Source organism: Perognathus longimembris, chromosome 13 (genome assembly GCF_023159225.1).
Source record: "Perognathus longimembris pacificus isolate PPM17 chromosome 13, ASM2315922v1, whole genome shotgun sequence".
Taxonomy (NCBI): domain Eukaryota; kingdom Metazoa; phylum Chordata; class Mammalia; order Rodentia; family Heteromyidae; genus Perognathus; species Perognathus longimembris.
In genome coordinates this window covers 36823544-36837655 of record NC_063173.1, presented here as the reverse complement: position 1 = coordinate 36837655, position 14112 = coordinate 36823544, and the positions used below count along the sequence as shown (strand labels likewise).

Genomic DNA, 14112 nt, shown 5'->3' with positions numbered 1-14112 from the left:
TAGCAAAAAGCATGGCTCAAGTGGTAGAGCACCAGCCATAAGCAAACAAGCAAGCCAAACAAATGCAAGGCCCTAAATTCAAGCTTTGGTACCATCAAAACAATGAGAACTATAAGAATATCAAATGATGCAAGAAGATTAATTCTGCATACGCTGCCATGTGACATAGTGTTCTCTTTGGTGATGTCATCTTCATAAAATCCAGCGTCATTGGTTCCTTACTACCTGGAAATTTGCAAAAGCTTGCCAATAAACAGACATTTTGAAAACGTTCTCAGTGAAGCACTGCACATCATTTACCCTTATTACCTCATTTATTTATAGCACCACAACAACCATAGAAATAAATTATGTAATGATGTTGCTGATATGTGCTTAAAAGAAAAACTTGTGGAGTGACCTTGTGAAATGTAAGAATGAGTCAAATGAGGAATACAAACCTTGCCTTCTTTAAGCTACTGGCGAGGTATCTGGGGACAGAATGTGGGCTGCCCGGCCTTGGAAGTCCATGCCTCCTGCATGGTAATGAGGGTTATGTAATGGAAGCATGAGGGGGAGATGAGGCCGATGGGGACTTCAGCAAGAGAAGTCTCGATGCTGATTGCAAATGGGTCACACTACAGCCAGGACAGGAGCCAGAGCTCCGGGAACATTTGTGGATGGCCAAAGTGGGAGGAATCATAGCAATCTAGAAGGTTCCAAGGACAGATGTGCTGGAAGGACTTCTAGCACTTCTGTATCTGCAATGTCTGCTCAGAAAGCAGGCTGCCGAGGGTCACACTCTAGACTCCATCTCCTACTAGCTGTAGCAGACTGGGTGTCTTGAGAGACTTTTCTGGGCTTCAGTTTTCTAATTTCGTAGCCACTTTCTAGGATGATTATAACACTCAATGAGAGAAGAGACATGTAACTTGTAAGTGCTCTCTCCCACTGTAAAATATTATCAATTCTACATCCATCTATTACATTTTTCTCAGGTGGTTTTATGATAATAGATGTAGCATGTAGCCTAGCACAGTAGAAGTCTTCTCTGGAGTAAGGACTGCAGGGGAAACCACAGGGCCCTTGCATGTGACATGGTTGTACTCACGTTCAGCAATGGTAAGAGGTGGATAGGTGAGGTAGAATCCAACCAGCTCAGCGGAAAGCTGGCTGAGGAGGCTGCTGGCCACGGTGCCATTAAGGAATGCGCTCTGATTGCCCACAACGTATACCAAGGTGACAGCCTGGGAGGCATTGGAAGTACTCACAATCTAAATGGATACAGGAGGAAAGAAAAAGGAGACACACCAATTAAGATGAGAGTCTGTTTCATGGAGGTTTAGGCAGACGTTCTGGGAAGGAATGAAAACAACCAGAAAGAGACAATCATCACTTCCTGATTGGTTACTGCATGCCAGGCATTGCCAAAACCCTGGAAGGAATGTCCAGGTATACAATAACTTCCTATTACAGATGAGCAAACCAAAGCTCAGAGGAATTTGTCAAAGCTGACACAACTCCTAAGTGACAGAGTCAGTATCCAAAGGGAGGGAGTCTGGCTTCAGGTTCTTAACCACTAGTTAGGAAGGGTTAAGCAAGACAGATACCCATGACTCACACCTGTAATCCTAGCTTCTCAGGAGGCCAAGATCTGAGGATCCCAGTTTGAAACTAGCCCAGCCCAGAAAGTCTATGAGACTCATATTTCCAATTAACCACCAAAAGGCCAGAAGTAGAGCTGTGGAATTCAAGCAGTAGAGTGATAGCCTTGAACAAAAAAGCTCAGGGACAACACCCAAGGCTCTGAGTTCAAGCCCCAGGATCAACACAAGAAAAAAAAATGGTGGAGGGGGCGGAGTGGAGGAAGAGGAGATGATTTAACCAATTAAGAATAGTTAACTTAGCCACCCAGGAGAAGGTGCTAAAATGGTCTCAAGTGACTTTTTGGATTGTGGAAATAGAAGAGAGTCTAGAACAAATTTAAGGAGTCCAACTTCCTGGGATTTATTTTTAAGCTGATGTATGTACAGTGTACTACTGCACACATGTAGAGTGTATGGAACTGTCACAAGTCTCGTCTCATCAGAAGGACATCTAAACCTGATCACAAGAGGAGCTCAGGAAACTAAAATAGGCTCTGCAGAAAGTAATCACATGCCTTGTGATCTATTAATTCATCATGGAACATGAAAATAGCCTATGCGATGGCATGGTTTTCTTCTTTGTGTGTTTAGTTATTGTAGAGTTGATCTACAGAGGGGTTACAGTTGCATGAGTACAATTCTTTTTGAATCACGCCTCCCCTCCCCTCACTCTCTCCCAGTTGTCCCCCCTTGCCCCCCCCCACAAGATGTAAGCTCATTTTCTACATAGTGTCTAGTCAGTACCTTGTATTTGTTTACCCTGGCTCCATTTTTTCTGTGTTCCCCCCTTTACCCTCCCAAAATACAAACAGGCTAACAAACAAGGCAAAAGGAAAAGAAAACAAAAACAGCAACAATAGCCAATAAAAACATCTCTTGTTTCCTTTTCTTGGAGTTTATTATATACAATATTATTTTATATGATCATCTGTACATAGTTGTTGAGTCCTTTGTCCACCACTCCGATACATAGCCTCCTTTGGCCTCAGTGTGTGAATGTCTAGAGTCCTATACAATTTATCATGTCCCAGTGTGTATGTCTGTGTGTGTGTGTGTTTGTGTGTGTTATATACATATATATGTGTATATATATATAATCATTCAGCATGATTTATAGGAACATTCTAGTTAGCACAAATGAGGGAAACTACATGGTCTATGTTTCTTTGGCTCAGGTTTACTTCACTTAATATGATTTTTTCCAAGTCTTTCCATTTCCTTACTAATGGTATAGTATCATTCTTTCTGGTGGGTGAGTAGAATTCCATGATTTTCTTCTCACATTTTGTCTACTTTCATTTTTAGTGCTGGAAAATGAGGTTTTCTGAGTTAATTTATGGAAAAAACTTTGAAGCACACACACAGGAGGGAGTCACTGGGCTTGGTGAGACATTTTTGCTGGGCTCTGGGGCAGATCTACTTGCCATTCTACCTCTCATAGACTTTCCTGCCTGAGCTGGCTTTGAACTTCACCCCTCATATCTGAAACTCCTGAGCAACTAGGATTATAGGCGTGAGCCACCAATGCTTAGATAGGCTATTTTTTTGATAATGACATTCTGATAGGTGGGAAGAGGAAGCTCATCCTTGGATTTCTATTTCCATAATGATTAATAAGGAAGAGCATCTTTTCATGTATCTATTGAGTGCTGTGCATCTTTTTTTTTTTTTAGAAATGTTCATTCAACTCTTTTTCCTGTCTTAGTGGGCTTACATACATTTTTATTTATAAGTTCTGGATATTAGATGCTTCTCAAATATAATTTATATTTTTTGTCCATTCAGTGGGTTCAGTTTTTACTCTTTTGAGGGTGTCTTTTGATGGACAAAATTTTAAATTTTGAGGAAGTGCAAATGACTTGTTTTTAATCTGTGTGATTAGTGCCATACTCAATGAATTGCCAAATTCTGGGTCATGAAGTCTCCCTTGATAGTCTGAGAGTTCTTCATTTTTAGTTCTTACATTTAGATCTTTGACCTATTTTGAGTTGTTTTGGGTTAGTGATGGTAGACAAGGGTCCAGCTTCATTTCTTTCCATGAGGATATCTGGTTTTCCCAATTTGTTAAAAGATTGTCCTTTCCCCCATTTAATAGTTGAATGCCCTCCTCAGAAATCATTTGACTGTATATAAGAGCATTTGTTTCTGGGCTATCCATTCTAGACCTTTTGTTTATCTGGCTGCCTTTATGCTGCTACCATGCTGGTATCACAGAGCTTCATATTAAGTTTTGTCCTTTCAAGCTTTGATGTTTCAAGGTCTTTTAAGATTCCATTTGAATTTTAGGATGAACCGCTATTTGGGCGGGGGGGGGGAGTCCCTGGGACGTTGATAGGGATTGCATTATATCTGCAATTTCCATTTGGGTAGCATTGAGATTTCTACAGTCTCAACTCCCAATTAATGAACATTGGATGCCTTTCCATTTTTTTTTTTTTTTGTGTGTGTGTGTGTGTGTGTGTGTGTTGTCAATCCTGGGTCTTGACCTCAGGGCCTGGGTGTTGTCCCTGAGCTTCTTTTGCTCAAGGTTAGTTCTCTATCAGGTCAGCCACAGCTCCACTCACAGCTCTTTTTTTTTTGTAGTTATTGGAGATAAATGTTTCAGACTTTTATCAGGATGGTTTCAAACCTATCCTTAGATCTCAGCTTCCTGAGTTGCTAGGATTGCAGGTGTGAATTATTGGCATCCAGTGTAACTATATTGGCTAAGATAAATTATGATCTTTCTCAGTGACTGCATGAGCTCTGATAATAGAACAGCCATAGCTCTGAGCCCTCTGGTCCTTGAGAATCATGCCTGCCTGGTCAGAAGCAGACTCTAAAAAGATGATTCTCCCATCATCCTTTACTCACAGGTACCTGCTGTTTCTGACCCCATCTCTTTTCACTCACACCCCACTCATTGACATTGCTTATTCCCCCACCCTCCATTCTTGCTCCTAGGGCAGCACCACAGTTTTCCTTGGGGAATCACCTCTCTTCTCACTGTTGACGTGCATTGGATGGGATTGCCACTCCCAAGTTTCATGATTGAGTACCTGAGCTCTATCTGGTGGATTAGGACATCTCATCTTGTTGTCTAGTTATAGATTCAGAAATGGGTGCAATGAGTCCACAGAAAGCCAACTCCCATATTTGTGCATAAATGATTATTTTTTGCAGAAATGATTTCTAAGACACTTTGTTCCACAAACCCATAAGCAGGCAGTAAGAGACAAAGCAAGAACATGTAATAGAACTGAGGGTGATGGGGAGACCAGAGCAAAGCAAGCCAAAAGATGAAGCAAGAACTTTATGAAGAAACTACTGAGACACCTGGATCCAGCTGTACCTGAAACAAATAAACTTTTCAGTGCCACAAGCTAATCACTTCTTTTCTTCAGTTTTATAAGATTACAATCTATCACAACCAAGGTTGTCTGTAATCTAGCTCCTAATACCAAAGTTACACACTTTTTAAAAAATAATGTTTTTCTTCAATGGCTCTCTGAATTATTTACACAGTTTTGTTCCACAAAGGATTCAACATGCTAAACAAATTATATTTAATACATGCAATAAAATGAGAAATCACTAATTATCAACTAGGTTCTGGAAAAACAGATGAAAGATGACTCCGAAGGGGAGAGTTAGCATGTAGTTATCTCTGAATGATTTAGGAGGCAAGAGAGAGGCTTGCTAAGTTCAGGTAACAACTGTGGTCCTGTGTTTTCTGTTAGCCAAGGCAAAAAGTGAAATGGAGTTAATAAAATGATGGTTTTGATTATCCATTAGTTTCAAGAGTTTTGAACATGTTCAAAAGATCTCAAACCTATTTCTATGCAGTGTTCAAATCACTAGTGGCAGTCGTTTCCAAGGACTGTTTGTTAATTAATTAATAACATTTCATCTAGTGGCCCAAATCTAGCATGGAGAGGCTAGATGGAGAGGCTTCTTAAGGCCAGGGATGGCTTATTTGCCTTTTTATACTCTTAGCATCTGACCAATAGTAGACCCTCAATAAGTGTGTGCTTCCTGAATACAATGAAAGAATATTCGGCTGTCAAGATCTAACTAGGCTCCCACACCTATGAGAACTACAAACGTGATCAGAAAGTAAAAGATTTCCCACAAGAGAGCTGAGTCACACTCTTCACAGGAATCTTAAATCTCTGACACATGTTTAGATTTCTGTCTAATAGGAACTCAGTTCTAATGAGACACTTCCCTACACACATTGGTCGAGTCTCAAAAAGGAGAGCTGCTTGTTCAAATTAAACCACGTGCCTTGCCACATCATATTGGCTTTGCTGATCCATTTATGTTAAAAGTCAATTTCAAAAGCACTGGGTCTAATTGCAAAGGCTTTAGTTCATTCATCAACACAGAGACATTGAAACAGTAGAGTTAATTAGAGAAATTGGGAGTTGGGTGACGATCATTAAGAAGCATCTGTCCTTAATGGGATACTAGGTGTGTAATTGCAAAAATTGTTGTGTATACTGATAGCCAGGAAGCGGAGCTATATGACCCACTGGCAATAGGTTTTCTATGTGAGAGAAATTGCATGTGTTGGCCAAACACTTCACTGAGGAACACAGTGCACTAATGTTGGTGGAGTTTAGTGGATGGTGGTGGAATTTTGGCTCATGTTCTTATTCCATTCATTTCTACTATTTGACCTTGTAGAAAATTCAAAATCTCATTTCCCTCTTGTGCAAAATCACATTTCTGTCTTGTGCAAAGGAATTCTAAGGGTATCCTTAATATGTAATACTGAGTACCACAGAGCAAAAGATGTCTAGGGGCTGGGGATATGGCCTAGTGGCAAGAGTGCTCGCCTTGTATACATGAGGCCCTGGGTTCGATTCCCCAGCACCACATATACAGAAAACGGCCAGAAGTGGCACTGTGGCTCAAGTGGCAGAGTGCTAGCCTTGAGCAAAAAGAAGCCAGGGACAGTGCTCAGGCCCTGAGTTCAAGGCCCAGGACTGGCCAAAAAAAAAAAATGTCTAAGACACTTAGCCTGGTCCCTGACATAGAAGAAACTTTCAATATAAAGAGTGTGTGCATGGATGGTGATTGTGTGTGTGTGTGTGTGTATGTACATGTTGACTGTGTGTAGGTACGTGTAATGACTATTTATGTGACATCTAAAAAAAGCCTGATGCAAATCACAGCATGGGCAAATACTGATTAAAATCAGTATTTAAAATCAATTTATGTATTCATTTTTATAGGAAATAGTTGGTATATCTTACAAAACAGTTTCTAGTTTAATATTTTAAATTAATCAATGCATTCAATAGGCCAGGCATGGTGGTGCATGCCTGTAATCCCATGCATGACAGTTCTATCACCAACCCAAAGTGACAAGCAGCTTTGAAACCATAGGAACCGAGACACAGTTTTTTTTTTTTTTTTTTTTTTTTTTTTGGCCAGTCCTGGGCCTTGGACTCAGGGCCCCAGCACCATCCCTGGCTTCTTCCCGCTCAAGGCTAGCACTCTGCCACTTGAGCCACAGCGCCGCTTCTGGCCGTTTTCTGTATATGTGGTGCTGGGGAATCGAACCTAGGGCCTCGTGTATCCGAGGCAGGCACTCTTGCCACTAGGCTATATCCCCAGCCCCGAGACACAGTTTTGGTTATGAACACTTCCATCATGGTTGTCTGTCATGCACATGGCCTCTCCTCCTTACCTGCACTGTCAGATTGCTTCTGGTGCTGAGGACCTTCCTTTCTGCATCTTGGAAGGCTTTCTGCAGCCTCTGCTCCATGGTCTGGGCAAACTTGCAGGACTGGATGTTGTCTGACTGGCTCACGAACTGCAGAACTACAATGAGAATTATAAATCAGTACTCACTCAAGCGCTTCGTCTTAGTTCCTTGGATTTAATAGCAGTCATGATACAAAACAGCATGATTTTAGGTTAGAGAAATTAGGCCAATAAAACAATAAGACCAGACAAGTTGATTATAGTTTCCAAAGCAGCTCTTACAATGATTTGTAACAAAGAAAAATGTGAAGAATCTCAGATGGAGTCTGAGATTCCCTCCAGGGCAAAAGCTGTGGCGATTTTCTCCAGTTGGAAGATGCAGATGTTGGCTGTAAGGGGGACAAACAATTATCTAAAAGAAGTTGGCCAACAATGGCTCCCACCTGTGGTCCTAGCTATTTAAGAGACTGAGATCTGAAGATCATGGTTGTAGCCAGTCTTGGAAAGAAGTTCATGAGACTTTTCTTTCCAATTAACCACCGGAAAGCCAGAAGTGGAACTATGGCTCAAGGGGTAGAACACTAGCCTTGAGTGGAAAAGCTAAGGGATAGCATCAGGCCTTGAGTTTAAGCCTGAGTGTACACACACACACACACACTCACACACACACACGCACACACACGTGTGCGCGTGCGCACATTAATGTAAAAAAAAACATGCCTTCTATTTCAATAGAGGGGAAAATCAATTGACCTCCACTACTAAGTTGACTGTCTCATCTCAGTTTTTCCTCTGCCCTTGTGGTTTACAAACTTTGCAAATCAGAAATTGCCAGCAGGTTGAAAATAAAGAAAGATCCCATGGTCCACATTGATGTAGTAACATCTAGATTTGAAGCCTATTTGACATACATTGTACATTTTATGGATGTTCAACTCATTCGTATTTGTTGGTAAGTCAAGAAGAGAAAATTCAGTACTCAGTGTTCGTATGTATTAATTGCATAGATTGCTAGGAAAAGCTCCAAAGATAGAGCATTTTTAATATATGCAGGGTTCAAAAAATATAGGCCAATATGCAGGAGACTTGGACATTTGATTGGCAGGCCCATTGAGAAAGTGCACAGGGAGGTTTAAAAGATGCCAAAGCAAGGCTAGGCTGCTCCAGAGACCAACAGGCTCCCTGACTGAAGGAAAAGGTTAGGGCGAAACAATAGGTCTCTTTCATATCTGGGTGCATAGCCCTAAGTGTGAATAGTTCTTGATGTGTGTAAATGGCAAAGGAGAATGTCTTTGATTCTTTTTCACTAAGAGCTTAAGGCTAACACTAAAATAGAATCTGAGTTTAACCCTTCATTACAGCATATTGCTATAGACATTCCAGAATGTTCGCTGAATAATTCTGTCTTGATTTTTCTTTCCTGTTGGTCATTACCTGAAGGGAATTTCTTTGCATGTGTATTGTATACAAGGAGTTTTTTTTTTTTTTTTGATCATGGTCAGCTCTGAGAAGTGTGACTTTTCTTCCTATGCTGTCCATACCTGTGACCATTTGGGGAATGTTCAGTCTTGCTGTTAGAACTGTCATGGTGGAAGTTCTGTTGTCCAAATAAAATTTATTAATAAGATCTATCTATCTACACACACATTTTTGATTGTTTTCTAGATTTCCGAATAAATATGTGACCGTATTCATGACTTAATATAACATGTGGGAACTAGATTAAAATAGTTCTTTTTTGAATGATTAAACCAGTTAAATTATCTTTATTGATGAGCAAATTGGTGGGTTTTTTTTTTACATTTTTTTCATTGTTATAGGCACAGCCTCAATGAACACTTCTTATAGGTCTTCTTGTTCATGTAAAGGCATGTACATAAATGCAAGAAAATACTGCACAGGTTATAGGAGTGTCTAATATACACCTAAACATCACACATTGCAGTCATTTCATTAATTGGCTTTTTATAGTACTGAGGATTGAAATCTTGCTAATCAAGCACTCTATCCATTGAACCACACCCCTCCCCTTCAGCCACTCTTTTTTTAATTTTGTTGTTGTTTTTTACTTTTTATTATTGTAAAGGTGATGTACAGAAGGATTACAATTACATAAGTCAGGCCATGAGCATGTTTATTTTTGAACAGAGTCACCCCTTCCTCATTTTCTCCCAGTTTTTTCCCTCCTGATCCCCCTTCCTCCTCCAAATAATAAATAAACACATAAATAAATAATTTTTAATGGTGCCAAAACAGCTAACAATGGAGTTTTAATGCAGATTTCCATTTGGCATTGCCTAGGAATCCTTTTCTTCTGAGTTACTTGCCTGTTTTCAGCTGGGAGTAGCCTGCAGGCTGGGCCTTCCATGGGGAGGCAAGTATGGCCACGGACTGTAAGTTTGGGATGTGTTGCTTCAGATCTGCAGTGACGTTACTGACTCCATAAACACCCAGCACATCCATCACAACAGCCGGCAGGTATACTGTCTTCCCTTTAGTAGCGTAATAACCAACCGTGACATTATGAGAATGTTCCAGAATGTCCACCTACAAAACAAATGGACCCTCAGAACTCACTGTGTATTTGCACAGTACTTTAAGTTCTTCAATCTATGACTGTTACTTAGCAAGTCTGAGAAATAAAATGCCCTCATTCAACAAATAGTCCCACAATTCTGTAAAGCATACGTGGATCGGTAAATTTCAAAGCATCACCATACAAAACCAGAATAAAGTTCACATCCTATCTGCATGAGATAAAATTGAATTCTTTGCTTTTTGCTTTGCTAAGTGTGACAGTATAATCCTGCGAACACTAATTAGCAGCAAAAGGCAGAGAGGAGACAGCAGGCAGAAATACTTCCAGCAAATGGAATGCTGGCAAAAACAGCTTTGTGACATTTCTTATCATTCATGAGAAGTAAACGGTGGGTCACGCCTGTAATCCTAGCTACCCAGGAGGCTGAGATCTGGAGGATCACAGTTGGAAGCCAGCCTGGGCAGAGAAGTCCATGAGATTCCACCAGCAAAATGCTGAGCTGGAGACGTGGCTCAAGTAATAGACTAGCAGTTGTCAGCAAGAAAGCCAAGTAAGAGTACAAAGCCCTGATGTCAGACCCCAGTACTAACAAAATAATAATAATAAGGCAGAAATAATAAATTAAGTGAGGCATCTTAAGGGATGAGTCAAAATGCATGTAAAATGCATAAAAAGAGAATCTAATTAACTACAAAAAAAGCCAGAAATGGAACTGTGGCTCGCGTGGTAGAGGAGTAACTTTGAGCACAAAAGCTCAAAGACAGTGCCCAGGCCCCTGAGTTCAAGCTACAGGACCTCCCCTTCCCTCCCCCCAAAAAGCCAAATTCAGGAAGAAAAATCTGAGAAAATCTTGGCTCAAGTAGTAGAGTCATGAGTGAAAAAGCAAAGCAAGAGAAAGTACAAGGTCCTGAGTTAAAGTACTGACAAAATAAAATGTGATTTCTTTTTCTCTCTTGAAGCACAGAAACAGTTGTTCAGACTGGCTATATCCCTCATTTCTACAACTGGTTCAAGGCCAAGGTTAGAGAGGAGCCTCAGAGAGCTCTCCTGTCCCAGCTCTGTCCCAAGGGACACCTGAGCTCTTTCTGTCCCATTAATAAGATTTTGAAGCTTAAGAATTTCTCTTTAAAATTTTTTTTTTACTTTCTTGGTATCACATATTAACAGTTCCAAGTGTTTGTTTTTGTTTTTTTATATAGTAAATGTAATACTTATTAGAGAATTAACATTTACCAAAAGAAAAAAAAGAGTAACAATTGCCTCTACTATCATTACTACTGCCACTATAATACAATTCCACAACAACTTCTAAGTATATTCCTTTTCAGTCATTTTTCCTTAGGAATATACATATTTCATATATATTATATATACATGTATGCATATATCGATAAATATGTACACATATACATACATATATGTATGCCTACACTGTGGATATTACTTCATAACATCTGCTTTCCTTTCCCTCCCTTCTTCCCTCCCTCCCTTCTTTCCCTTTATGTTTGTATTGTGTTTTGGTAAAGTACACAATGAAATACCACCTGCCATCTTAACCATCTTTATGCTGTTCAGTCCTATGAAGTACACACACAACGGTGCAATCAGTACCATCACCCAGAATGCTTTTCATCTTGTATACCTAGACCCCCCATCATAGTGTTTGGGGTCTCTGCCCTTCCACTGAGTCCTGCTTCTCCACTACAAATGCCACATGAAGCTGGGAGTGTAGCCCGATGGTGGAGCACTTGCCTAGCATGTATGAGGACCGGAGTCACAGGTATTTTCCAAAAAAACTAAGGTGACTGATTTTTGCAATGAGACAATTATGCTTTGGTCCCTCCACAGTGCATTCTCTGTTGGATCTTTCTCTAAGATGATGTTAAAGATGATTGTAGGTAGACTCAGAGGGGCTTCAGGGTCCATGGACATAGCCCAGAAGAACATCTCATCTACTTTGTCCAGCAAAAAAGTTGCTTCCTTTCCAACCCTTACAATCAACTCAAAGAGCAAGCCTCACTTCTAGGACTATTTACTATTTGCTAGTTCTTGCAAACAAGCAAAGGGACACCAGGCTTTGCCTCCAAGCCTGGTGCAGTCAAAATTACCTAGCTTGATTTTCACAAGCTGTTGGGTGTCCATTACTCTCATTTTTTACCACTAGCTTTTATTTGTGGCAAATGACCCTGATTTCTATCTATGATGGTAATACCAAAGAATTGAAAGTTTTAACATGTAAGTACATTTAATTTTAAGTGAGCTAATTTAGAAAAGGTAGGAGGAAGGAGAGGAAGAGGATAAGGAGGAAGAAGAAGAGAAGGAAGAGGAGGAGGAGGAGGAGGAGGAGGAGGAGGAGGAGGAGGAGGAGGAGGAGGAGGAGGAGGAGGAGGAGAAGGAGGAGGAGGAGGAGGAGGAGGAGGAATAATGCTGGTCCAGGCATGCTGGTACATGCTTGTGACTCCAGCTACTCAGAAAGTAGAGGTAGAAGGATTACCGTCAGAGGCTAACCCAGGCAAAAGCATGAGACCCTGTATGAAAAACAAATGAAAAACAAAACGGACTAGAGTTGTGGTACAGGTACAACTGGTAGAGTGCATGCCTAAGCTTAAGGTTCTGAGTTCAATTCCCAGTTCTAAGAGAGAGGAGAGCAGAGAGAGGGAAAAGGAGAGAGAGAGAGAGAGAGAGAGAGAGAGAGAGAGAGAGAGAGAGAGAGAGAGAATGAATTATTGCAGTGGTCAGTGATGAAGTGAAGTCAGTGAAGGCCAGTTCAGCACTGTGAATGCAGGTGGAAAATGACTGGGATTTAGTGAAAAGTATATTGCATCACTAAAGGAGAACATTTACATATTCATCTTGAAACTCTGTAAGCTTCTGGTAGAGAAACCAAGGAACCCTCTCATAAAATGCATTTCTTTTTCTCTTCTTTGTTTTTTCTTTCCTCTTGTTGTTCTTTTTTTTTTTTCTAGAACTGTGGAAGAGAGATTGACTATGACTAATGAGCCATGTGCCAACCCCCCTTCCCAGTCCTTGGTGTGATGGGAGGGAGAGCTACTAAGCTGAATGTAGCTGTCAAACAGGACATCACAAGAAGAAGCTAGAACAATATTTTTAAGTGGTAAAAAGGGAGTCCACTGGCTTCCAACCATGTTTACTGCTTTAACACTTGGAATGAAACCAAAAGAGGGTAAAACAAAGCTTCCATGGCTTGGCTCTGCCATTGATATCAGCCAGTAGTTGTTAAACAGTATTTGGCATGAAATGGGGGTGGGGGGAGTTAACTCCCTCTCTGCTGCTGCTGGCAATTTCAGCAAAGTTTCACTGAATTTACAAGTCACATAAATTTTAACTGTCCAGAAAGAAATCACTGTTTATCATGGAGTACACCAAAAGACAGACAGAAAGAAAGAAAGAGCGAAAGAAAGAAAGAGAGGGAGGAAGAAAGAAAGAAAGAGAGGGAGGAAGAAAGAAAGAAAGAGAGGGAAGAAGGAACGAAGGAAGGAAGAAAGGAAGGAAGGAAGGAGAGAGAAATAAAGAAAGAAAGGAAGGAAGGAAGAAAGAAAGAAAGAAAGGAAGAAAAACAATGGATCGCCTGTAGAGAATTACAATGTTGAACACTCCTCTCAAATGATGGATTAGTAGGATTAAAACAGTATATTTGGGCCTTAAAAATGATGTCCATCTTAAGGCAATTTGATTTTCCATCTGAAAACGGGACCCTTTTCTCCAGCCACAATAGATTAGCTGTTTGCCAAAATGCTGAGCAACTCCACTTCTAGCAAGTATAGCTGTGTACCTAAGAAGGAGGAAAACAATGTGTGTACGGTCTGGACTGACAGGGAGACTCAGTGGCGTGGGCCTGGTTACCAAGCAAGGCAAGGAGCTTACATGAGCCAAAACATCATTCTGGCGGAAGGCCTTCCTCAGTGCCTGCGTGAGGCCTTTGGCCACACTGAACTTCAAGGCATCGCTGCTTGGCATTCTTCTCTGCATTAGAAAGAGAACTGTGGGGCGAAACAGAAGAATAGTCATTAGCATGTGGTATGGACCAGACAGAGAGCAAGTACTCCTCCCCCCATACACCCCGCTCCCAATGTCCTCCCAGCCACCAGCTCTAGCAAATTCTGAGCACAGCTGATAAACAGGTGGAGATGAGGGGCTGGGCTGGGGTAGTAACTATTGTCCTAAAGTCCAAGTGAAAGAAAGCCTTAGCCATTTTATGGTCCTCATGGACACCAGCTGGTATGCTGCTGGTGC

General features: G+C 40.9%; 1 protein-coding gene across 2 annotated transcripts in view; it reads right to left on the bottom strand.

The window, feature by feature from the left end:
• Positions 1-14112, bottom strand: part of Kiaa1549l (KIAA1549 like) — a 250946-nt gene that overhangs the window by 91991 nt on the left and 144843 nt on the right. For both annotated transcript variants that reach the window (XM_048361012.1, XM_048361013.1), the window contains exons 4-7: positions 13744-13859; positions 9647-9866; positions 7303-7436; positions 1091-1253 (exon numbers count right to left, since the gene is read on the bottom strand). In XM_048361012.1, coding sequence (XP_048216969.1) covers positions 1091-1253; positions 7303-7436; positions 9647-9866; positions 13744-13859 — 633 coding nt within the window. The remainder of the gene's footprint in view (positions 1-1090; positions 1254-7302; positions 7437-9646; positions 9867-13743; positions 13860-14112) is intronic.